Source organism: Drosophila yakuba, chromosome X (assembly GCF_016746365.2).
Source record: "Drosophila yakuba strain Tai18E2 chromosome X, Prin_Dyak_Tai18E2_2.1, whole genome shotgun sequence".
NCBI classification, from domain to species: domain Eukaryota; kingdom Metazoa; phylum Arthropoda; class Insecta; order Diptera; family Drosophilidae; genus Drosophila; species Drosophila yakuba.
In genome coordinates, this window is record NC_052526.2 from 13,814,629 (window position 1) to 13,840,915 (window position 26,287).

The 26,287-nt window shown below is 43.2% G+C and overlaps 2 protein-coding genes across 13 annotated transcripts; both read left to right on the forward strand.

Annotated features, from left to right (window-relative positions):
- Window positions 1-169: 169 nt before the first annotated feature.
- On the forward strand, window positions 170-23,040 carry LOC6525364 (homeotic protein female sterile). Of its 12 annotated transcripts, none has more exons than XM_039373066.1 (13): window positions 170-298; window positions 1,446-1,758; window positions 5,622-5,792; window positions 5,860-7,651; window positions 8,501-10,079; window positions 10,225-10,395; window positions 11,186-11,305; window positions 11,411-11,542; window positions 17,526-17,584; window positions 17,844-17,967; window positions 18,152-20,525; window positions 20,609-20,777; window positions 20,845-23,040. In XM_039373066.1, the coding sequence occupies exons 4-13, from the start codon at window positions 6,335-6,337 to the stop codon at window positions 20,908-20,910; spliced, it is 6,111 nt and encodes a 2,036-aa protein (XP_039229000.1). In that variant the 5' UTR covers window positions 170-298; window positions 1,446-1,758; window positions 5,622-5,792; window positions 5,860-6,334; the 3' UTR covers window positions 20,911-23,040. The 12 variants fall into 12 exon arrangements, with proteins under 12 accessions (XP_039229000.1, XP_039228998.1, XP_039228988.1 ...); XM_039373064.1 differs by having other exon boundaries at window positions 198-345; XM_039373054.1 differs by lacking the exon at window positions 170-298 and adding an exon at window positions 628-733.
- Window positions 23,041-24,387: 1,347 nt separating this feature from the next.
- LOC6525365 lies at window positions 24,388-26,287 on the forward strand. The gene is made up of 5 exons (XM_002101165.4): window positions 24,388-24,647; window positions 24,804-25,119; window positions 25,202-25,278; window positions 25,397-25,811; window positions 25,874-26,287. The coding sequence occupies exons 1-5, from the start codon at window positions 24,424-24,426 to the stop codon at window positions 26,129-26,131; spliced, it is 1,290 nt and encodes a 429-aa protein (XP_002101201.2). The 5' UTR covers window positions 24,388-24,423; the 3' UTR covers window positions 26,132-26,287.

A 26,287-nucleotide genomic window follows, 5' to 3' on the forward strand; every position in this document is an offset into this window, starting at 1 on the left:
GCTTAATAGTTCTGGTCACACTAAGCCGCGGAACAGTGTTGTACAGTTGAGGAGGGCAGTGTCTCCGCTAACATGGGCGCATGTACTCGCTAATACAATCCGATAAGTAATCGAAAAGTACGTAAAAGAACTCTGGTTATCGAAGTACCCTATTGCCCGATAGTTTCAGACAAAAACGCCTGCTTATATCGATGACAGTCTTGTTTTTGTTGCGCTTACGTTACGAAATTAATGTAAAGTAGCCGACGAATTTCCGTTCTACCAGTATAAATGGATAGATACTAACAACAACATAAGTGTAAATTACTTGTGAATTCCCCAAACAGCCATATGAAAAAGCTAAAAGTACGTGCAAATGGTTAAGAAAAGGAGAGAACGAAAGCCACTATGAGTTTGTGTGCGAGTATTTGTGACTACTTTACTCTCTGGCTCTCTCTCACACATACTCGCACAGAACGCGCTTCTCACTCTCTCTCTCTCGGCCGGTAGCTCTAGCTGTCCCACTCTCGATTTATCAATAAAAGCAGTGCGCTAGAGCGGCATAGCCGCATGTAGCAAGCGCGTGCGCCTCGTGCCCGTCGGCTGTCCATGTGTGTGTGTGTATTCGCATTTTCAGTAATTTCGAAAAAAAAATTTTGTATATTTGATGGCGACTCAGAAGAAACTCGCGCGTTTGTCGAAAAATCGTAGCGCGTACGTATATATCGGTGTGTAGAAATTACTAAAAATTGTGGTAAAAAATGGCAAAAATTATATAAATTTGTGTTCGGAGTGGAGTGCTAATTGCGGGGCATCCGTTGCGAATGGAAAAATGATGAAATTTGCACGATTTTAGCGCCAAAAAATGCATTTGAAAAATGTGAGACTTCAATGGACATGACAATTTTTTTTTTTCATTTTTTTCGGTGGTGGAACAAAAGCGAACGAAAGAGGAGGAAGAAGCAGAAACGTTCGTCAGTGTGTGTGCGTGTGTTTGTCGAGTGAGGGCATGAGCATGAACGTGTGTAGTCACCAAGTGAATAATATTAACAAATAAAAAAAGAAATAACGAAAAAGAGGAATACACACGCAGAAGCGCGCGAAAAGTTTCACTCGAAATGAGAAAAAAACAAAAGCAAAGTATACTTGTGCTAGTTGTTTTTCGTTAGCAAAAAGAAACCGACGTGCACATAGAAAATCTATAATTTTGTCGATTTTGTTATTGTATTTTTTAATTTTGCGGTTTTGCGGCTCCGTCGATAACGTTAGCATACCGTTACGTTGCCTACGTAGCGTGGTGACGTACAGAAGAGGCTACGTTGTGGGTTACGTTACATTTGTCGCTGGGAATTTCTCTCGTTCTCTCTCTTAGTACCGCACTCATTCTCTCGCGCGCGCAAATCCAAAACTCTCGAAAAAAAAATAGTGCCCGAAGTGACCAATATTTTTTGTTTTTATTTTTACAGTTGCAACTTTTTAACAATCGTGTACAATCTGTATGTTGTATATGTTCACTTTAAATACAACAACAATAGCAACAACGCAATGCGATTTTAAGCAACAACAACAAACAAACAAAACCGACAAGCTAAACTTGGCTAAACCAACAGCAACAAAAACAACATCAACATCCAGCGGCAGCGCGGCCATAAACAAAGCCAAAATCAAAAGTCATTCGGATATACATTCGCCCATTAAAGCGGATAAGCAGTAACAGAACGTGTGGATTTAACCAAAAACAAAAAAAAAGAAATAACAACGAGGAAATCCAAAGGAAAAGTAAGTTTAAAAGGTGTAGCGCACGTGGCTTTAACCCCGTCTCCACCACCTTAGCCGCCCACCTCCACACTGTGGAAAAAGATGCACGCGTGCCCCTTTGGTTTGTTGTCCCAAGGACTATTTGCATTTTCTCCTAGTTTTCGAGTATTTGCTTAGGGGTCAGCAACCCTGCAAAATGGAGGGAAATGTTGACACGACAGCTGCTTTTTAACGGATTTTCTTAACTGCAGCAACAACCCTTTTCCCCTTGGCCCTGGGATATATGTGCATTCCATGTTTATTTACAATTTTCTTGTAAAAATAACTGAGATACCAAATGTTCCCAGGATGATTTCGAATTAATCTGCAACTTGCTACTTAAATACGTTTATTCAACACGATTGCAACATTCCATCGTTTTTGAAAGTAAAGCAGTCCAAATGATATTTAGTTTTGAAATTATATATTTGACTGGCTGGAATCAATATTACTTGTATATGTAAAATGTAGCTACCATATTGATTACCGATTAAAAAGAACCCATTGTTTGAATTTTGTATCAATTATTGGTTTATAGTTCAAAGATGTGAGATTTGTTGGAAAGATTTCAAGTTATTACTTCATTCGTTTACATTTACATTACATTTTTAGAGATTTTCTTTTATGTTGTGAAAATAGTATCTCTGCATCCTTCAGATTTCCTATATTTATAGTGATACTCCATGGCAAATATCTTCGCGCCCTCTCCCAATTTCCATTAATCTCTTTCTATAAAAGATATATATGTATGTACTTTTTACCGGCATTTAGGATTTTCGTTGATTCGCTCTCGTTTGAGTGCAATTGTTGTTGCTTATGCACTTTGCTGGTTGGCGCGTAAATAGGCAAACGCAATTTGTTTGTTTACTTGTCGGGCGCTAAATTGAAGATATGTTTATCGTAAATAAGCGCAAAATTGCGATTGCGGTGCGGCGGCTCTCTCTCTCTCTCCCGAACTGGGAATTCATTGATGCTTTTTTGGTGCCTTGCTCTTCATTTTTTGCTGCTTCTTCTGATGCCTCTGCTTCTTCTTCGGCTTCTGCATTTGCTGCATGTTGCCATGTAAACCGGCTTTAAATTCGTGCCACTATTAGCACGATTTATTAACCTAGAGGCAGCTCCCCTTTCCCACCCCCTTCCATCCCACGCCCTTTATCCTACTCGTTCCCTCTCTCTCTCTCTCTCGCTTGCTCGCTCTTTGTGCAGATACACAACGATGGCACTAAAACCTACAACAACAAATGCTCTCCCTGTTCGAATGCCACTTCACACACACTCACAAATACACATGGCGGCGACATGCCGCCATATTTGCATTTGGCTACGTTTACGTAGGCCCCTACCGTTGTCTCGTTCTATCGCACGCCTGAGCAGCTGCAACTTTCAGCCGAGAGCGTTCGTTAGTATGTGTGTGTGCCAGTGAATGTGCTTCACTCGAGAATTTTATTTATTTAAATAAAATTGATATATTTGCCCGTAGTTCAAGTGCATGGATTTTAAGCAGGACAGAAATAACAATATTTAATTTATGAGTTGAGTTCTTGGTGAATGAGCTTTCGACTGGCGAGGTAAATACAAATAATGTTTGTATTTTTCTGCTACAAACTGTTGACCTTTGTTTATTTGCTTGAATTGAAGTAAGGTTTCTGATTTAGTTTTAAACAAGAGTTGCAAGTAAAATAGAAAATATCAAAATAATATAATGAAATAGGTTTTCAATCCTCGGGCGTTTTTTAAATAACACTCATTCCCAATTTCATATTCAATGCATGCCGTTGCTGTTTCTGCTTCTTCTTCTTCCGCAACTTCTGCTTCTTGCTCTACGTCATCGTATCGTTCTACGTGAATTTCTGTTGAAAACTCAAAGTCTACTGTACTACATAATTACAACCGCACGTTTGCCCGCTCTCGCTCTCTTTCTGCGCTCTTGGCTTTTGCTCTCATGGCCCTCTTTCTCTCCCTCTCTCCTGTGTTTAGACTGCGTGTGTATGAGTGCCAGTTAATGTTTTGTTTTGTTGTGAGAGCGAGAGAGTCGCCCGCTATTGTGTATTAAATATTTGTTATTCCTAATATTCCAATTATAAATGTGGCGAGGCGAGTTTAGAATGGGCCGAATACGTCATATTCATTGGCTGGCCTTGCTGGTGTCTACCTTCGTTCGTGTTCGTTATTCTTCCGTTTAATTTTGCGTCACAAACGTACTTACACACACTCCCACACGCACACTTGGCAACTAACAAAAACACAGTGGGCCAAATCGGACAATTAAATGCAGCTTCGAATATACAGCTGATAACTGTAAAGCCCAAAGTGAAAGCCATCCAAAACAAAAAAAAAGAAAATGGAAAGAGAAGAAAAAGAAACATCACTTGCCGGCCGGCGGCACAAGTCCACATGTGTGTGTGTGCGAGTGTAAATAAATTCGCAACATCAACAAAAACTCTAGCTGGCTAATAAACAAATCGACGCAAAAAAGCAAAGACAAGTGTTTGTGTTTGACCTACAGATGCTTACTTATTATAAACATTAAAGAAACCATTATGGGAACCAGAAATATTCCAATTAACTGTACAATGGATTTTAGAGTGCAACTTAAATGCAATTGTCCACTGTCATTTAGGAATATCGGCAAAAGGGAAATTATTCCACTGTATGCGTATGCGTGTGTGTGTGTGTGTGTTCGTTCTTCCTCTTTCTCGCTGACACATCTCTCTCCGCTGCCTATCACACTTAGTTGAGGGTGTTAAATAAAATTTGAGAAACGTAGAAATGTTGGAATTACGTACATTTTATTGCCTTTTGGCATGGCGTTTGCATTAGCGCTGCAACAACAACAAACAAAGCGAATGAATCATGCCGAATGACAAGAATTCAACTTTAAAAAGGCGGCGTGGTGAATTTCTCTCAATGCAAACACAACACACGCCATATTTATTCTGTGTGTAGAGACATTGGTATTGCGTGTGTTAAATTAAATTAATCATTGGTTTGTGCGTTTGCATTAATGTATATTTATTGTGTTTATTGAAGGTTTTTTTTTAGGTTTAAAAAACATATTTTGCAGCGTTAAGCGTGCGCCATTTGCCTGCTTTGGTTGCTCTTTATCCTCAAGTGCAAGCGAGACAGCTCTATTGTGCGGTATGCGTATGCGTGTATGTGTGAGCCGGGCGCTCTCTCGAATTTCGAACTAGAAAATGAGAGCGCCGCTTCACTCTGGCTCATCTTTTTTTGTGTTGCTCTCTGTGGCCTGTTCGCCTCTTCTCTATTTTCGCTGTGGATGGGAAAAACGGCGGCAAAGTAACTACTCACGACGAAAACGGTGGAAGGGAAAAACTAAATGAAACGGCAGACACCGCAAAAAAGTAAAGAAAAACGTCTAAAAATAATGTTGAAATCTACAGTCAAACGCATAAAGTAATAAATACTAGGAATATTGCGAAGCAAGTGATTTGAATGCTGTTAAAAAGTGCTCGCAATTGATTGTTTTGCACTTGGCTTGTGTGTGCGAGTGTATGCGTTTGTTCGTTCTCCGTGTTTTCAGCTTCTTCCGTGTGTTCTGTGTTCTGTTTTGTGTTTTCCGTTTTCCTGCCGCCTCTGCATATTCTACATTCTACATTCGTTGGTGTCGCATATTGTTTATGGCAACTGCCGCACTTTTAGCGAGATTGTAATTGTTAGTTTCGTTTCTGTCTGTTTGTTTGTGGGCCCCATTATTTATTTTTTGTTTATGTAACCCTATGTGGAGGAGTGTTGTGAAATGCAAATCCCACGGCCAGAGTTGCAAAATATCCGAATGTACCGGCTAACTTGGTTTTTTTTTTTTTGTGTTTTACTCTCTCTTACAGATTTATAGCCGTCTGTGCTGTGCTAAGATTTTTTCCAATAATAAAGAAGGATACAAAGCTACAATGACTCCAGTAGCAGTTGTACTTGTGAAGTCCTTGGCCCTCGAATCAGGTGAAGCCATCCGATTCCAATGAGAGGAGCCTGGGCCCTGAGAATCTGGAGCAGGCGAGGTGAGTACCATCCTCTAAATACTCCTGGCAATCCAACTAAATCATGTATTTTCTTAATAAACCACAGTGCACAGACATTGCTGAGCATGAAGCAATCACTACGGACCACTACACAATATTATCCCTTGAACAAGAAGAGATTTTTAACAAAAACCAGAACAGGAGCACCAGGATCAGGAGCTGAAAAAACGATAGGCGGCGGAGGATTACCAGGAGTAGGAGTCGCAGGAACAGCAGGAGTAGGCGTTGTCAGTCGCAGGAGGAGGAGGTGGTCACCGGCCACATAAGACCAGTTCCCCCCCTAAACCCATTTTCACCCTCCCCCTACATACCCTCATACGAAGGAATCGCAAGGAGGATCAAATTAGAGGACAAGGAGGAGAGACGGAGGCGGCCCGTGTGTGTGTGTGTGTGTGTGTGTAGGTGGAGTGTGTGTGTTGGCCGTCTCAGTCGGATAACCATCAACCCGGATCCTTAATCCCAAGACACAAATCTCAAACTGAAGCACCAGAACCACCACAAGAACCACCACCACCACCACCATGTCGTCCAGTGAGCCACCGCCTCGTTACGAGCCACCCGTGGAGCCAGTCAATGGCATTGTACAGCCACCGGTGATTCCGCCAGCGGAGCGGCCCGGCCGCAATACGAACCAATTGCAATATCTGATCAAGACGGTGATGAAGGTGATATGGAAGCACCACTTCTCGTGGCCCTTTCAACAGCCCGTCGATGCCAAGAAGCTCAACCTGCCCGACTACCACAAGATCATCAAACAACCCATGGACATGGGTACGATCAAGAAGCGGCTGGAGAACAACTACTATTGGTCCGCCAAGGAGACCATACACGACTTCAATACGATGTTCAACAATTGCTATGTCTACAACAAGCCTGGCGAGGATGTAGTTGTTATGGCCCAGACGCTCGAGAAGGTCTTCCTGCAGAAGATCGAATCGATGCCTAAGGAGGAGCTCGAACTGGAGCCGGTTACGGCCAAGGGTGGAAAAAAGAAGCAACGGGCGCCGGCTACGCCCAAGTCATCGTCGAGTGGCGCTGGAGCAACCACCGGTTCTGGTACATCCTCGGCAGCAGTTACCAGCGGACCAGGTAGTGGCTCCACCAAAGTGTCAGCGGCTGCCTCATCCGCGCAACAGTCCGGCCTGCAAGGAGCGACGGGAGCAGGCGGTGGATCTTCAAGCACACCAGGAACTCAGCCGGGTTCCGGTGCGGGAGGAGCGACCGCCGCCCGGCCCGTATCCGCCATGGGCGGCACGGTTTCATCGACGGCCGGCGGTGCACCGTCCATACCACCGATTAGCACAATGCCACCGCACACGGTACCCGGCAGCACCAATACGACGACGACAGCGATGGCTGGCGGCGCTGGTGGGCCAGGTGCAGCTGCAGCCAATCGCAATGCTGAAGCCCTTATGGCTAGTCTTCTAAATACGGGCCAAACGGGCGCCTATCCCGGTGCGCCCGGCCAGACGGCGGTCAATAGCTCCTCGCTTCTAGATGGCAGTACAGCTGCAGTAGCGGCGGCGGCAGCAGCAGTAGCTGCAGCGGCGGCGGCGGGAGGTGCAGCGGGAGCCGCTGGAGGAGCAGGGACAATACCAGCAGTTGCCGTCAATGCCGCCAACGCCGTTCAGGCCTATGTGAATGCGGGCGTCAGCGTCGGAGTCGACGCCGTGATACCGCCTCAGCAGCCCGCCAAAATAAAGAAGGGCGTCAAACGGAAGGCGGACACAACCACGCCGACGGCCAATGCCTTTGAATCCCCGTACGCGCAAATGGACTCCAAATCGGCCAAGATTGCGACGCGGCGGGAGTCGAATCGTCAGGTAATTGGCAAGAAGGTAAGAGTAACGGGCATCACCAGTCGTATGAGTATGATCATAGTTCCTCAAGAGCTCTCACATATGTACATATATTTATATGTTTATATTCAGGAGTCAAAATCTTTGGGGTTAATTTTTTGTAATTCACTCAATGTGCGCCAATACATAAAGTCAGCTAGATTGATCTGAAATCATGAATTTGTATTTAGTTTTAATAAAGTCCTAATTGCCACACTAAGTCTTCTTAGTTTAATTAAAGCTCCTGTTTTGCATTACTTTTGATGTGCCAAGAACATACTGCGGTCATTTGATTAATTTCCTTTGCAATTACAATAATATCCAATCCTAATGCACAACAACAATCGATCAAATCATACACTATACGCCGTCCTGCCTTTTACTCGAATACCATTTCATAGATTTGTAAATAAAGCGAAATACGTGAGTGGGGATTTGATTTGACCTCGAATAAATATTCTCAATGGAGTCGAATTTCATCCTCATGATCGGTAATCATTCCTGTCACAGAGACATGCGAAGGGGATTTAACTTGACCTGCTCTGCTATATGAAGAGTGAAGTTCGTTCTATTCGCATGATCTGCAATCATTTACATATTTTAGAACCATTTGATTTATTTCGATGCTAACCCCATGCTGCTTTTTGCTCGTTTATTTTTCTTTTCTTTTGCGTTGATTTTGTTTGCACTCAACCAACCAATCAATCGATCGATCAAATCAACACCAACAACAACCACAACACCAATCAATCAACAACACCAACAACAAACCACAAATCAACCAAATCAACCAAATCATCAAAAACCGAAACGATGGGACATTCTGAACCACAGGATCTTACATTCCAGGGCTCGGGATACAATATGTCGCCGCTTGGCGTCTCCGGAGTGCCCGGACTTGGCGGTCTAGTTGCCGGCGGCGTGGCTGGTGTTGCGGTGGCCAAGAACAAGGAGAAGCTGTCGGATGCGCTCAAGTCGTGCAACGAAATCCTCAAGGAGCTCTTCTCGAAGAAGCACTCGGGCTATGCTTGGCCGTTCTACAAGCCAGTAGACGCGGAAATGCTTGGCCTGCATGACTACCACGACATCATTAAGAAACCAATGGATCTGGGGACAGTCAAGCGGAAAATGGACAATCGCGAGTACAAGAGCGCGCCGGAATTCGCCGCCGACGTGCGATTAATATTCACCAACTGTTACAAGTACAATCCGCCAGATCACGATGTTGTGGCCATGGGTCGCAAGCTGCAGGACGTATTTGAGATGCGCTATGCCAACATCCCCGATGAGCCGGTGGCCAATGCGGCCCACCATCATGGACATGGCCACGGGCATGGTCACGGCCACGGCCACAGTCACGGTCATGGTCACGGACATGGCCATGGTCATGGATACGGCGGCTCCTCCTCACTCAAGCACGATGCCAGCGATTCGTCCAGCGAGGACTCCAGCGACACCGAGAACGAATCAAACTCGGATGAGGAGCGCAGCGCTAAGCTGAAGATGCTCGAGTCTAAGCTGCTCGGTCTGCAGGAGGAGATACGCAAGCTGTCAGAGGAGGCCTCCGCCAAAAAGAAGGCGAAGAAAAAACTCAAGGAAAAGAAGAAGTCAATGGGCGGCGGATCAGGCTCCGGTTCGGCCTCGCACCATGGTCACGCCCCGGGTGGCGGTGCAAATGCTGGCGGAGCAGGCGGTCCCGGATCCGGCGGCCATGGGAGCGTTTCCGTGCCAGGCGGTGTCGGTGCCTTGGGTGCCGGCGGAGCGGGCGGCGCTAATCTCAACGCGCTGCTCAGTGGTTCGTTGGTTGGCCATGGCGGAGCAGCCATCGCAGGCGGCGTTCCCAATGTGGGTGCGTTGCACAGCCAGGTTCACGACGTGGCCATGGCATTTAGCCAGCTGGCGGGCGGCGGTGCCGCGGCCGGTGCTGGCTTTGGTGCCGGTGTGACAGCAGCAGGAGCATCGTCGGGCGGCAAGGCGGGCACCCTGGCCGGCGCTCTGGCAGCGGGCGCAGCGGCAGGTGCCGGCGGTACGACGGCTGGCAGCGGTAAAGGTGCTAAGAGCAAGGGCGGACGTGGCGCAAAGGGCAGCGGAGCCGGCGGCGTTGGAGCTAGCAATAATGCGGCTGCGGGCAATGCGGCTGGTGGCGCAGCGGGAGCTACAGCGGGCGCTGGATCTGTGGGAGGTGTTGGCGGTGCAGGAGCAGCGGGCGGCGGCAATGCCTCCAAGCGGGCCAAGGGCAGCAGTTCGGCGGGCGCTGGCGGTGGTGTTGGTGGCGCGAATGCCAGCACCGGTGGCGCCGGCGCGCGCGGCAGCAGCAAGAAGAAACCTAGCCAGGTGATGAACTTTGACTCCGAGGAGGAGGACACGGCCAAGCCAATGTCGTACGATGAGAAGCGCCAGTTGTCGCTCGACATCAACAAGTTGCCAGGTAAGATCAGCCCCATAATAGGTTGTATATTCTATTTAACGCGGTCTAGGATCGATGGATTTTATTTGATCCTTTGAGTACTGACAATGCCGTCGATATTACACAACTTCTGTAGAGCGCCACTGATTTCTTATTATGTTCGCAGGTGACAAGCTGGGCCGTGTGGTTCACATTATCCAGAATCGGGAGCCATCGCTGCGTGACTCCAACCCCGATGAAATAGAGATCGACTTTGAGACGCTGAAGCCGTCGACGCTGCGCGAGCTAGAAAGCTATGTGGCGTCGTGTTTGCGCAAAAAAACACGTAAGCCATATTGTAAGTTTGTAACTAAACCGAGACCACAACAAAAGCCAAAGCAAATGCAAATGCAAAAGCAAAAGCAAAAGCAAAAGCAATAGCAACAGCAAAGCAGCAAGAACAGCAAAAGCTAATGAAAATTTAAGTACCAAGACCAAGTACAAGTACAAGAGTCAAGTTAGAGGCACAACCATAAGATCAAAAGAACATCAGACAACTGAGCAATCTATATCCAACTCAAAACTAAGAACAGAAGAACCCATTTCCATTTTGGCTTTGCTGACTGCGCTTCCAAATTTGATTTTAATTTCGAACCGAAAACCGTAGTGGTCATGTTTAGTTAGTTAAACTCGAAAAAAAAAAAACCAAATGCATCAAATGTATCAAACTGCAAATCCTTATGATTAAGATTTTCAACACTCGAGTTACTATCCAGTTTATCTGTAGCTAGCAAGTGCATGCAAAAAAAAAAAAACAAAATAAGGACAAATTAAATGAAACCCCTTTCCCTTTCCTCAAGTAGCTTGTGAATGCTGTAGAAGTGCCGATGTGTTACAGAAATCTCTAAATTACAAATTCCACATGTGATAACAATACCTTTTGATATTGGCTTTTGATTATACTCAAGAGATTTTTATAACATCGCTAATGACATTGCCGCTTTACCTTTTTTTTCCCCCCCCCGTCCAAACGTTTCGAGCATGATCCTATATCCTATATATCCCCCGATCAATCTTTCCCGCCCTCTTTCGTCATCTCTTGTTAGTTGAGAATATCAATCTAAGTATGTCGCTTTTCCCTCTCGCAGATAAAAAGCCGTCTGGCAAGTCGAAGGACGAGCAGATGGCCGAGAAGAAGCAGGAGCTGGAGAAGCGCCTGCAGGACGTCACCGGCCAACTGGGGGCAAGCAAGAAAACCGCCAAGAAAGGTATGTACTAGCATGCAATTGCCAACAATTGGCAGTGCTCATCTGCAGACAACACAGCGATTCTAATTCCAATACTAATTCCGGCTTATTTACCATTATCCGCAGATGAGTCCGCTTCGAACAAGGTCGAGGCAGTGCAGCCGGCGAATCCCGTGTCGTCGAGTTCCAGTTCCAGCGATTCGTCGTCGTCGAGTTCGAGTGATAGCAGTTCGAGTGACTCGAGCGACAGTGAAGCAGGTTAGGACGCGTTTTGTTTGTTTGTTTATTTTATACAATTTTTTTTTTAATTAGTATACATAGAAATATGCAAATATAAATATATATGTATATATATATATATTATATATATATATATAGATACGTTGTTTGAGAAAGGAACAACAAACTCACTGAACACACAAAAACCGATACAGATTCAGATTCAGATACAGATTCAGATGCATTGCGATTTAAGAGACAGATCCACACACACAGCAACCGAGTCGGCATCAATTACATTATATTATCGTTTTACATTAGGTAACTAAAGGCATAAGGCGATGGGGTGGACGGGGCGGGGCGGGGCGGTCGTGGCTTGAGTCAGAGAACAGAAGTTTCGAACGAGCAATGAACAGTCTAGGATCTAGGAAAACCATTAAAACCCGTTGAAATTGTAAAAATATGTACTGCAAAAAAAAAAAAACAATATATATATATATGAAATGAATAGAAGTCGCACAGAATCAGACTTGAGACTTGAACAGAGCGATTGACTTAATTAATTGAGTTGGATTTAAATAGGTTTATCTAGTTGTAATAATTAGCAAGCGCATAAGCGTATGCCAATGCAGATGATTGTGTTTTTCTGCCCAACAATTCTTTCTATCATTTTTAAGTTAGCTTCAAAAATTCACACAGATACGCACACCCACACTACGAACTACGAAATAGAGGGAGACAGACACTGAGTCTGGAGCATAGGAGCACAGGGGAGCGAGCGAGAGGGGGAGATGATAAGGGCATTATTTCTATTGAAGACCAGACCGACTGACCAAGATAACCCGCTCGAAAATAGAAGAACACAGAAACCCACTTCCCTGTCTCGCTCTAATAGGGTATCTTAAATTATTGAATTTAGCGCATTTTGTTTATGTTTTCGTGTGCTAAACAACAAAAGAGAATAACAGGACGACCCCAGACTGCAGAAAGTTGAAAATTTCCATTTGCCAATCGTCTGATATGAATGGGATATGCGATGCCCACAGGAAAAGGACATCCAACTCTGATTTACTTCATTATTTTTTTTGTTTTTTTTTTTTTCAATCTGTTTATTTTTACTGGAATGTGTTGTTTTTAGAAATGCCCAAGAACCAAGTTCGTGAAAAAGTGCAATATGCATTTACTCTAAGAAAACAAATGCACCCGAATATATGGAGTTTAGCGACGTGAATTGAGAAACGAGTAAAATGTGTCAGTTGAATCAATATTTAAATGTATTTTATTCGAATATTTCGAAAACGGTCATGGCCGCCAAGCCCATATGGGAAACAAAACATGTTGAAGACTATTAGTTACATGGCAGAGTTGTTAAACAAATTTGCTGAAGGAACGTTTAAACTGCGGTTTTTGTTTCGATTCGCACTTGATCAGAGTCACATCAGAGTTGGGTGTTCGGTTATCACAATATCAGACGGTTGGAAAGACCCAAAAAACAATTTTAAAAAACAGATACACTTAAATACAGACGAGAACAACACGAACAGAACTGCTAAAACGTTATATAATCGATATGTATGTGTATATATATATATATATATCTATATATATAAATCTAGGTCTAGTACATACTTAATTATATATACACACCCACACACATATATATCATATTTAAGCATTTGTAGGTATTAAACGAATTGTATTTGTAAATGAGAAAAATCTTACACAACACACATACAAAACTATCTAAAATGAGAACATTATGCGAAAAACACACACTCTTTACTACTTTAAGTCTTTTGAAAAAAAAACAAAACAAAATCATTCTAAAAAAAGAACAAGAAAAACCTTATTATTACCAATATTATGATTATTATTATTATTATTATGATTATTATGAGAATATGCTGAAAAAATCGTGAAGCAATTGTGTATTGGGGGCAGCCAATCTGAAAATGAAAGTAATGAATTCCAACTCCAACCAACCAATCAATCAATCGATCAATCAATCAACCAATCAACCAACCAACCAACCAAACCAAAACCAACCAATCGAACCAATCAACCAAATCAAAGCTCTCCATCAAATCAACAAAACAGCAGAGCAACAATGCATGATCGATAAAAGATCAACGAATAAATCGAAATAAAATCTTATCATCCACAATCCACACACATAATAACCCCTCAGAAGAAGCATCCATCATGAGAGTATATCTTCAAGGCAGCTTGCTAGCAATCTTCATCGATCATCATTATCTATATGTATTCCCTACTAAAATCAAGTGTTCAACTGATCCGGGTTTATGCACTATTTTGTTTTTTAGTAGGCCAGACCAGACCATCAATTAGATCATATAATATGTATCGCATATTAGGCGACATTAGAGCAATCTACTCCGCCGACTTTTCCAGGGTGCAAGTCCCATAGTCCCCGAAACGAATACTTCTGTGCCAATTTCACATGTTTTCTAGTCTTATTTCCTGATAATTCAAATATGTTAATCGATCCTACATCATACTGTCTGTAATTGTAATCCAGCCGATAGGTTTTTTTTTTTTTTGTAGTAAGCTGATCAAAACACGCACATACAAATCACCTACACAACGTAACAGAACTGTGTGTAATATATAATAATAATTATGCAAATGAACAATAAACATAATAATATGAAATTCTTAACAAAACTGAATGAACCAATTAGAAGAAACATTTAACATATGCAAAAAACGTATGAAAATCTCGATACACTTGCAGACAATGTGTAAAAACAAAGAAAGTATGAAAAGCTTCGAAATGAAATGGAACGAAAAACACCTATACGCCAAAAAATTCAAATACGTAATACGTAATTCAAAATACAACCTAAGCAGAGAATACGTAAAAGAAAAGTGACAAAAAGAGAATAACACTGAGAGAAAGAGAGAAAAAAAAAAGGAGGGGGGAATACCCAAAATTCATATTAAAGCTAGAGGGTAAAGAAACATTGAGGAATACTTCACTTTACTTCTAATTAAGTCGGCTGACTATTGTGAATGTTAAATTTGATGTTATTAATTAGTTTAACGTTTTTAACCTCGAAAAGAAAAGAAAAAAAAAAAAACAGTGTTTCCAGGCGGAGCAAATGGAACTGAAACACTGCAATTAGCACAATTCGCAAGCAATAGCTCGCACTATCACTTAGAAACGAGAATTGCCTAATATCACTCTGTATTTGTATATCATTAGTTCGTGGTTAATTGTTTGTTGATGTCATTAACTTAATGTGTATAAATGTGGGAGAACCGTCATCCGATAAAAGAATCGCTTCCAGATCACTTCCAAAAGGACTCCATGAGTAAAAGAAAAACCGAAAAGACAGTTAAAGATAAATGAAAATTAACGGATTAAAAATTAAAAATATATTGAAAATATCCAATAACAATCATCGGGAGCAATAACAATCGAATACTTAATGTGGGGTAACGGTATCGTGTTCTTTCGTCTATCTATCTCTTTATCTCCCTCGCTCGCTCTCTATCTCTCTCGCTTGATCTCTCTCTCTCTCTATCTCTGTGTGTCCTTGCCACTGTGTCTGTCTCTGTCTGTAGAAGTAACGGTATAACTAACGGTATGAGAGGAGCGGAACGAATCGGAATGGAACCAAGCGTAACGTAGAGTCTTTTGCTCTATAGCTTACTAAACTCCAACTAGTTCTATATACATAGCTATACTTGCATAGATAGATGTATGCTATACATATGATCAAAAAGAGGTATAAAACAAAAAACAAATACAAAAAGAAAACAAATAATTAAATGTATTTTGAAAACATTTTATTATTTATTTTTCGGCTGTCGGCTTTCCCCTTTACACATTGTTTGCACGTTTTTTTCAAAAAAAAAAAAAATAATAAAAATAAATATATATATATTATATTACGAAAATATACAAAAAAAAAATGCATAAAAGAGAGGAGAAGGATTGATGATATGACGAGATGATAATGCAATGGAAATAAAGAAAAATTAACAAAACAAATTGCATAAAATCAATTTAAATATTAAATTTTTACTATTAAATTAAATCAAATTTAAATCGCCAGGAGGAAAAATGAAATAAATTGCAAAATCAACAATAACAATGATTGATAACAACAAACAAAAGCACTCCACACAACATGTAACAATATTTACTTTCAAATTGAAAAACTCAACGGTCGAAAGCAAGCAGTTTTTAAAGAGAGCCAATCAGTTAAGCAAGCAAAACAGTCAAGTAAACATTTCGATTATTATGCCCAGATTATTTATAGATTTAGGTTTTTATTTTCAAACCCGATCGCCTGTGCTTCAGGATCCGGACATTTTGTATGTACGTGATATAGATATTGTACTTTCTTCGAGGTCGAGGTCACCACACCCCGCAATCGCTTTTCCAATTCCTTTGGCAAACCCTCCCATTATTGAAAATGGTTTTTCGTGAAAGCCCCATTATTGTCACCTGTTGTTCAACAAAAAGAAAAAGGGAAAAAAAGAAAGCAGAGCTGAGAAATGCAACAACACCAACATTACACACACGTAGACACGCTTAAAATCGTTTTGTTAGAAGCCGAAAGCAGAAATTTTCGAGCGAACAATTTAAATTAAAATCAAAATGAGGTATGATAAATCGGTGCATTTTTGGTTTCAATTTGCACAGGCGTCTCACAACAAAATAAATGAAGAAATAAAATAAAATAAGGTATAAAATAAAATAAATGAAAGGATAAATAGTTAAAATCTTAGGGAAAGAAAGAAGGTAGAGGGAATAAGAAGAAAGAATAAAGAAAAAAGAGCGGACGACGCGAACTACGTAACGTAACCCGACACATGAAAACAAATACAAATACAAATACAAACAAACCAACACACACACACACATTTAGCATTATGAAAACACACGCATACATTTAAATAATTATAGTAAAAACAATAATAATATTTATTATTAAAAAATGGCAGCGCAACAGCAGCAGCGAAACAAACAACAACTAAACTAAACTAAAAAAAAAACGCAATGAATACAACAAACAAAAACGAAAAATGAGAAAAGAAAATGTTTATTAAAAAAAGAAGAAAAAAAAAACTATCTGTGTGTTTTCTCATTACCGCCAAAAATTCATTTCTATTCACAGTGGAGAGATAACTTAACGATAAACATGCGAAAGTAGCGATTATTTAACAAAACCGATAACAAATATCGATTGGAAAGCCCGATGGTTGGTTTGGTTGCGATTACCCAATGTCCCTTTATCCATTTGGCTGGAGCAATTTCAAAAAGAAAAAAAAAAGAAGAGAAGAGAAGAGATGGAGGAGGGGTGGACGAGGGGGTGCTCTCTGGCCGTTCTTTTTCAGTTCATTTACAGTTTAGATATTGAAATATGAGAGTGGGCGGAGAAAGGCAGATAGACAGAGAAGTGCAGAGAAGAGAAGAGAAGAGAAGAAAGAGTGCCGAAAAGCGGCCGCTCATCCACCAAACTCCAAAAACCACCACCACGATAACCCACCCACCACGACACAATTGTTTCATCGATCGGCATTGTAAGAGGTATTTTTAATACACCTATACTACTATATCTATCTATATTTATGTTAACTGTTAACCGTTAACCGTAAACCACCGCTCATGTATTGTTTGTACGACATGTATGAATACGATCTAAGTCCCCAAAATTCACTATCGCTTGTGCCTGTTGGGGTGGTTCTCTATTCGCTCCAAATTGGTCCATATTGGTCTTGATTCCATTTGGGAACCAACCATATTCATAAACCAACCATTTTAAAGGTAGTTGAAAAACGATTTAAGTTTTAAAACGCCTAACTTTAACTGCGTTTTGAAGTTAACCAATCGGGCGATAGAGTTCCACCCCGGTATTTTTCCCAGCTTTTGTTGCTGCTAATTATATTGAACCCCCATTAGTTCCGCTCCTTTCCTGCGATCTCGATCGCCTCGCCGTTCCTAGCCAACCTCTCTCATTCTAAGTTTTGGTTATTCCCGCTTCAACAGGTGATGGCGACGAGCGACCGCCGCGCAAGAAAAAATCCCGAGACTCGAATGGAAGCAATGTAAGTACCTAATGCAACTGCAGTGACTCCATGTCACTCCCCTGGCACTTAATCCGGAATCCTTCTATACTTATTTCGATCATTTATCATCTGGATCTCAAATTCCTGTTGGCATTGATCTCCTTCAAAAGGAGGATGCAAGATGATAATTTCTTGTTGACTGTCGTGATAACCAGAGTTAATGTAACACTTATCCATCTACCCTCTTCTCCTCTCCCCTCGTTTCTGCGCTCCCCTTCCTTCAAATCCGTCCTCGCAGGTAAATAATCCAAGTATAAACGTGGTAATGGGCGGCAATCTGCCGAGTGGCGCCCTCTCGCCAACGACCATGCTAATGGGTCTGGACCATGTGGTGAACTCCAATACGCCCACATCGCAAATGTGTAAGTACCACATAGTCGGCGTTTATGGGCACAGAGATTTGTTATTAACTGGTGGATATTCCAGCGATTTCTGTGCACCATACGCCCGATTTGTGTAAAATGTGTTTTTCTTTGTACTAACTAGCGTTTCTTGTGTCTTGTGTGGACTACCTATCTTCCCCATTCTCCCCTAATCCTCGTGTAGCCAACATGCTGGGCAATCCAAATCCACTGACGGCAGCTGCCATGCTAAACAACAACAATAAGACATCGCTGCCGGGTAGCAATTTTGGTGGTGCGCCCGCTCCCGGAAATATGATGCATGCCGGCGCCGGCGTTCCAGTTGCCGGTGCTGCAGTTCCGACGGCGACGGGGCAGCAGCACAACAAGAATGGACCAAATGATCTGAGCAAAGTGCCGCCGGGTGGCCCCATCAATGCCGCCCTGCCGCCGCATAGTTTCGCCGGAGGTACAGCAACGGTGGCCACCAGTCAGTCGAGCGGCGGCATTCGCATAGCCAGCAATCTGCACAAGCCGTCCGGTCTGGGTGGCGGTGATCTGGGCGAGCATCATGCGGCACTTGCTGCTGCCCTAACGTCCGGTGTAAACAGCACCGGCGGCGGCGTTGGTGCTGGCGGCGGCAATAACACCGGGAGCAGCAACAATAACGGCGGCAGCAACAATAACGCTAATCCACTGGGCGGATCGCATGGGGATGCGATGGCTAATGCCTCGCTGGCCTCGGGCCTCAAACAGATACCACAATTTGATGATCCCGTAGAGCAGTCGCTTGCCTCGTTGGAGTTCAGCGCCGGCTCTACGGGCAAATCGGGGCTGACGGACAACTTCTTGATGCAGCAACATCTAATGCAGCCCGCCGGACCCCAGCAACAGCAGCAGCAGCAACAACCCTTTGGCCATCAACAACAGCAGCAGCAGCAGCAACAACAGCAGCAACATATGGACTATGTGACTGAGCTGCTAAGCAAAGGAGCGGAGAATGTGGGCGGCATGAATGGCAATCATCTGCTGAACTTTAACCTGGACATGGCGGCAGCCTACCAGCAGAAGCATCCGCAGCAGCAGCAGCAGCAGCAGCAGGCGCACAACAATGGCTTCAATGTGGCCGATTTCGGCATGGCCGGATTCGATGGTCTTAATATGACAGCAGCCTCATTCCTCGATCTGGAGCACTCGCTTCAGCAGCAACAGATGCAGCAGATGCAATTGCAGCAGCAACACCATCAGCAGCAACAGCAGACGCACCAGCAGCAGCAGCAGCAACACCAGCAGCAACACCACCAACAACAGCAGCAGCAACTAACCCAGCAGCAGCTGCAGCAGCAACAACAACATCTCCAACAGCAGCAACACCAACAGCAGCTCCATCAGCAGCAACAGCAGGTGGCTAACAAGTTGCTGATCATACCCAAGCCCATCGAATCGATGATGCCCAGTCCGCCGGACAAGCAGCAATTGCAGCAGCATCAAAAGGTGTTGCCGCCACAGCAGTCGCCCTCGGACATGAAGCTTCATACGAGCGCGGCGGCGGCGGCGGCTGCTGCAGCATCTGCGCAGGGCAAACTGGCGCAGGCCTTCAAGGCCTCGAACGAACAGAACCTGAAGAATGCCAGCTCCTGGTCCTCCCTAGCATCGGCGAACTCACCGCAGTCGCACACGTCGAGCAGCTCGAGCAGCAGCAAGGCAAAACCGGCCATGGACTCGTTCCAGCAGTTCCGCAACAAAGCCAAAGAACGCGACCGTCTCAAGCTGCTGGAGGCGGCCGAGAAGGAGAAGAAGAACCAAAAGGAGGCCGCCGAAAAGGAGCAGCAGCGAAAGCACCATAAGTCATCGTCCTCATCCTCGTCGGCTTCGGCCGCTGCGGCCCAAGCAGCAGCCGTTGCAGCCGCAACAGCAGCGGCGGCAGTGGCATTAGGTGCTGCGGCGGCAGCAGCGGTGGCCTCCAGTGCCTCGAATCCATCTGGCGGCGGTAGTAGTGGCGGTGCCGGTTCGGCCAGCCAACAGGCAATCACTGGCGATCGCGACCGTGACAGAGATCGCGAGCGGGAACGTGAGCGTTCCGGCAGCGGTGGCGGTCATTCCGGCAATGGCAACAACAGCAGCAATTCGGCCAACAGCAATGGACCAGGCAGCGCGGGCAGCGGTGGCAGTGGCGGCGGCGGCGGAGGCAGTGGACCAGCCAGCGCCGGTGGACCAAACAGCGGCGGTGGCACTGCCAATAGCAACAGTGGCGGCGGCGGACCAGCGCTGCTTAATGCTGGCAGCAATAGCAATAGTGGTGTTGGCAGCGGCGGCGCCGCCAGCAGTAACAGCAACAGCAGCGTCGGCGGCATTGTTGGCAGCGGCGGACCTGGCTCGAATAGTCAGGGCAGCAGTGGAGGCGGCGGTGGTGGTGGCCCAGCCAGCGGTGGCATGGGCAGCGGCGCCCTCGACTACGGCCAACAGGTGGCGGTGCTCACACAGGTGGCGGCCCACGCCCAGGCCCAACATGTGGCGGCCGCTGTTGCCGCACAGGCTATTTTGGCCGCCTCGCCATTGGGCGCCATGGAGAGCGGAAGGTAATTACAATCCCACCAGACGACCAGAATCGAATCGAAGGAGCTCAATCTAAACGTACATTTTTCTTTAATAACAATTGCAGGAAAAGCGTTCACGATGCCCAGCCGCAAATATCGCGCGTGGAAGACATCAAGGCGTCGCCGGGAGGCCAGGGACAGAGTTCGCCGGCCCAACAATCGCCGCAGGATCGGGCAGCCGCCAAACGAGCCGAACAGCGGCGGGCCGAACAGGAGCGGCGCAGGCGCGAAGCGGTAAGTGAATCAACGAAATATTCCCCCCACTTGAATTCAAGCCTAAACAAATGTCTGTGCTTTGCAGTTGGCTGGCCAAATTGATATGAACATGCAGAGCGATCTCATGGCTGCCTTCGAGGAGACGCTGTAGGCCAAGGCCCGGAGAAAGTCGACCAACCGGGGCATTAGCGTCAACGGCATCACCACAACCACTACAATCACCACCTCATCAAACTCCAACTCCGGCGGCCAATCGAAGCGGCGGACAAGGCGCCAGCAACGCAACACGTTGGACAACGGCTTGCAAGAGCAAAAGCAACACGGCTAGGACAGCAACAACGACGACGGTTCGGCACAGAACTGTCAGAGCAAACAAACAAACAAACAAACAAGCAACCATCAAACAAACTAACAATACATAGAAAACAAACAAACAAACCAAGCAACCAACCAACCAACAAATTAAGAAAGCAAACAGCTAAGGTTAAAACCAAGAAAGCAATGTTCTAAGGCGTAAATAACATACGTACATTTAGTGAGTATATATATAATGCATATACGAATGGAGGCAGCAAAGGAAGAGCAATGTGAAAGCCGTCAGCGAAACACATCCGCAGCAATCCAGCAGCAATCCAGCAGCAGCAGCAGTAATAATAAAGAAAAGAAAATGGCAAATTTCCTTCGGTTAGCAAATGATTCTTCGCAACTTTTTTTAAAAATCACTTATCATCTTTGCTTATTATTCTGTATTAAAATTACGATGGATCGTGGCGACAAAGATGTTCGCACATGTTTCCAAAGCTTATTATTTTTAATATTATTGATTGCATAGGCAAGTTTAGTTCGTAGGTTTAAAATTAATTGATAATGCTTATTTTTTTTCATAACTGTATACACACACCTATGCTTAGAGTTGTTAACTAATTTAAAAAAAAAAAAACAAATACGAGAAAACCACAACAAAAAACAAAAAAAAGAACAAACTAAAGAAAATCGAAACAAAATCAATTCAAGAAATCCAACCGCAAGGGAACGGTTCAGTCGAAGTTGTCGGTACATGCACGAATTCTTATTATTTTATTAACCAAAACAAAAATGTTATTAAAAATGTAGTCCGAATCCCATTCCCAAGTCATCCCACGGACCGCTATGAGCAAATTCAATGGAATCTTATTGTTTTTCGATTTTAATTCGGCACATCACCCATACACCTGTAATTTATACACACGCAAAAGAAATACACACACACACACACACACACACACAAACACACACACAGTAACACACCGGCAGACACTGGGAAGAAATCCAGCACGATCCGCAGAACCAGAACCACAACCACAAGCCAATAATATGGATACAAAACCTAGGTATTAAGTCAGAAAAGCCACACCATTTTTGTATATGACGCGCCCAAACAAAAAAAAAATTCAACAAAAAAAACAAAAAAAAACAATATTGAAAGTAATACGAAATTTTTTTCTAATGACCACAAGCCTTCGCAAGTAGGTGCCAGGATGCTATCCCCCAAATTGCAGTGACAATTCAGTAAATTAATTATACATGTTTGGAGTCCCTGCCGTCTTCCATGTGTATTCTTCTTCGTCTACATCTTCACCATCTGCATGCATCCGATCCTCCTCGTCAATGTGTCCTTGTATATATATATATATATAGATCCATGGTCTCCTTCCAGATCATCTTTCCATCGGGGATTCTGATCCTGAAATAGCTGTAGGATTTATGATAGCAACTATCTGTGTCGAATCTAACGAAATGGTTCATCAAATCGTAATTGTATAATGCACTTTTTTTCTATATGTATATCTGGCATAAGTTTGGCCAAGGTTCTGATTTCTGTTTATTCTGTGCGCGAGCCAGGGTGTGTGTGGTTGAGATTAGGGATGCGTGTTTGTCTTTGTATATAGAGGCGGTCAATAGGTTCGTGTCTTTCCCCGACTTACACTCGCAGAAAATTTCGTTTTGTTTGTGTAAACTAGTTTTTTTTTTTTCGAAAGCGAGTAAAGAACAGAAAAATGATCACAAAACCAACCCTTATTCTATATAAAAAAAAACCATATATATATATACATTTATTTATATATATATATATATATATATATTTAAATACGAAAAATGATGTATCTAGTAATACATATACAGAAATGAGAAACATTTTTTTTCTATACTTAATTTTAGCATTTAATTGAGAATAAATCGCACGACGAGATAAACGTGAAATGTATGAAAATAAAAGTTGGGAAAAACCAAACGATTCAAACAAAAGTTTTTAATTCGGTCAATATATACATACATATATATATATATATATATATATATAAACTTGAATATAAATAGTAATATAGTTAATATGTATTGACACCCCTGATATGAACAACAAATTTGCATATATGAATATAACACCAAAATATATATATATATATATATATATATACATATTTTAACATCACCCGACGGAAGAACGAGACGCATTCGATTTTGTCCAATCTGATGAAAGCGCCCAAGTTCTAGCAGATGCATTTGGCATCTTAGCATATAATTGTTGACCTTTTGTTGTTACCTAACGAGGGCATTAACTAGACGCCGCTGACCATGATGATGCTAATGCTAATGCTAATGATTATGATGAGGACTAGGATAGCAAGATAGCAAGATAGCATGAGAGCAGGATGGAGGGATAGCTGATTAGCTAGGTCGAGTCGAGGAGTATGTAACATATAGCGAAAAACTCACTAGAGAATCACTTTTCTGAAACGTAAAAGCAAACGATCTTAGCCTTAAGCGCCTACCGCTAAACAGACAAACTTTAAAGCAACGTTACGTGTGGCACGTAATGCAGGAACTAATAAATACTATTATTAATATTAATAACTATTACGATCTTACGATCAAGGGGAAACTGTTTTCGCTGGCAGAAAGGATGGATATAGAAAGCATTACATTTACATGACATCATTTTGGCCCCTTTAGCATTCTCTAGATATACAATATACAACAATTCTTAGTAAGCCTATAATTAATGGAGGAGAACGTAAGCGGAAAAATCGAAGGAAACCAATTAACAAGTAAAACATAAAACATATTTTACCTTTAATGCGTACACTTAGTATTAATGAAATGGCCGACAAAAGCAAAAAACTAAAAGAAATTAAACAAAAAAAAAAAAAAAAAAATTAATTAAAAAGCAAAGAAAACTAAAGAAAAACAAAGAAAATTTGCAAAAAAATAAACAAAAGTTCATAAAAAAAAAAGCAATCTTGTGTTTTTATTTCAGTAATTGTACGCTCGGCGTGAAACTTAGTAATTTCACCTTTTGATAATCCCGAGTGTCTGTAATCCAATTGTTATCAATGGAAATTGATAATGCGTTTTCTGTTCACACGATTCAGTTGTATATATATACATATATGTATATTGAGTATTATTGCTCTGATCAGCTTTCCTATCTCGACTTTCAGCTGGAACAATTTGAAAAAAGGGGGTTTCCGCGATTAAGCAGTTCAACTGCTCGGAAAACTGATAGCACTCACAAAAATGAACAAATGCAAAGAAGATAGGAATACTTGCAGCATCAGCACCTCGGTCCCTATAAAAAGGGCTCCCCATCGAAAAGGGCGATCAGTTGATTTTTGAATTCGTCGCGATGTTTCCGATTTACGCCGTGATCGTGGGCCTTTCAGTTCTATCGCTCCTGCCCCAGGATGCCAGTGGATCGTGTTCCCTTTCAACCGTTGCTCCGGCTCCGTTCCATCTTATCAGCTTTGGCTCGAAGCAATTATTGTCCGATACCCCGCAAACATTTGAAGTGCAAACGGACCAGACCATTGACCTTTTCTGCGCTAGTGGATTTATTATAAACTTTGAAACGTACTGTTTGATTCCCTGTTACTTGCATGATATTAGCCTTGCCAATAATTACGACTTTTTATCACAAACTTGTGTGTTTCAAAAGAGTGATTTGCAACTTTAATAAATACATTCGTGACTTACATTTGCAAATGAACATTTTTGCTTTGTTTTCAGAGTTGATTACAATGAGCCGAGTACGAAAACACTTACCGAGACTAAACTGACAATGGAATGCCGCCCTTATCAGTATTTTACCCACGATGGTAAAAATTATAGAACTCCGTTGGTTCGGTGTCGGAAGGAAGTGTTACAGTTGTTTGAAAGCGAAACAAGTTTGCCAAATTGCACGGACATGACCCTTGTGTTGGGTAGTAAATTCGGTGACAAGAGATTAATCAAAAATGCGGCATTGTGCTATGATATAATCGCCACTCAATTGAAATATATTGCTTATACGACAATTTTCAAAGAACATCGGATCGTCGCAGAGGTAGGGGTCGTAATACCTTTTTGAGCAAAATATATAATAATACTCTCTTATATTTTTCCCATTTCCATGTACATGTGTGTAGACCCAATTGGGACAACTTAACGATGTCGGATTAAATATCCAAGTGAACTATGAAGAGAATCTATTTTGGATTATCAGGTGGGTTGAGTCCACGTGACTGTGTTACAGTGCCCTAGTTACGATTTGGCTACGGAGTTATCCGTGATCAATTGTTAATAGTTAGATTAAATAGTAAACATAATACCTTTTCGAGCAGCCGGCGGGAACTTAATGCGTACTTGGCAAAGGAGAAGCAGTTGTTCTCGGAAGACACTTTCCAGGTAGGCAGTTTGGTCCAGGATGTGACTGTTAGTAGGCAGTTGGCCGGCTACGAGAACTTGATGACCACCGTTTGGTTTGAGGTGCTGCGTTCCGGCAACTGGAAACACTGGACGACGGCAATGCATGATGCCATCGGTATGCACTTCGACATTCGTTTGGGTGTCTCCGGAGTTCTGGAGCTGCCGACGGTCGCCGGACAATCATGCAACGCAAGCCGATCGTTGCGTATTGCATTGGACGATGGCAGATACGTGACCATTCCCGCCCACATTTGGGCCCATGTGCACGCTGTGGAGGAGACCGGTACCGGACTGGATGAGTTCGTCATCATTGGACACAACTCGCCCTTTGTGCGTGCATGTCATTGAATGTGTGTATTGCTCAGTCATATTCAATCCTTTTGATCTTGCAGTACCGCAGTGGCTCAAGCGACCTATGCCCCTCGATGTGCAACCAGGTGTCCTGGCTGCGGAACAGCGTCTTCGCCAGCCTCCACGAGTTCCCCGTCTTAGGAATGGTGCAGTGCTGCCGGGTGGAGGATGTGGCCCACAAGCTGGACAATTTCCCCGGTTCCTTTGGACCGAGGACAACCGAGGGTACCGGGACAACAGAACCCACGGCACCAAAAATGGATTTCCCCTTCTCCGGGGTTCTCGGAACGGTGGAGTAGGTTGTCGATATGTAGATTTGAATAGATGAACAAAAACTGTAACTTTGTTCAACATTTTGAAGAAGCATGCGGCTTTAAATGCCTACATAATTCGCGCTTTGCTTTTTCCCTATATGCGATCCTTAATTCCAGTAATAAAGTTATAATCAGCGCATA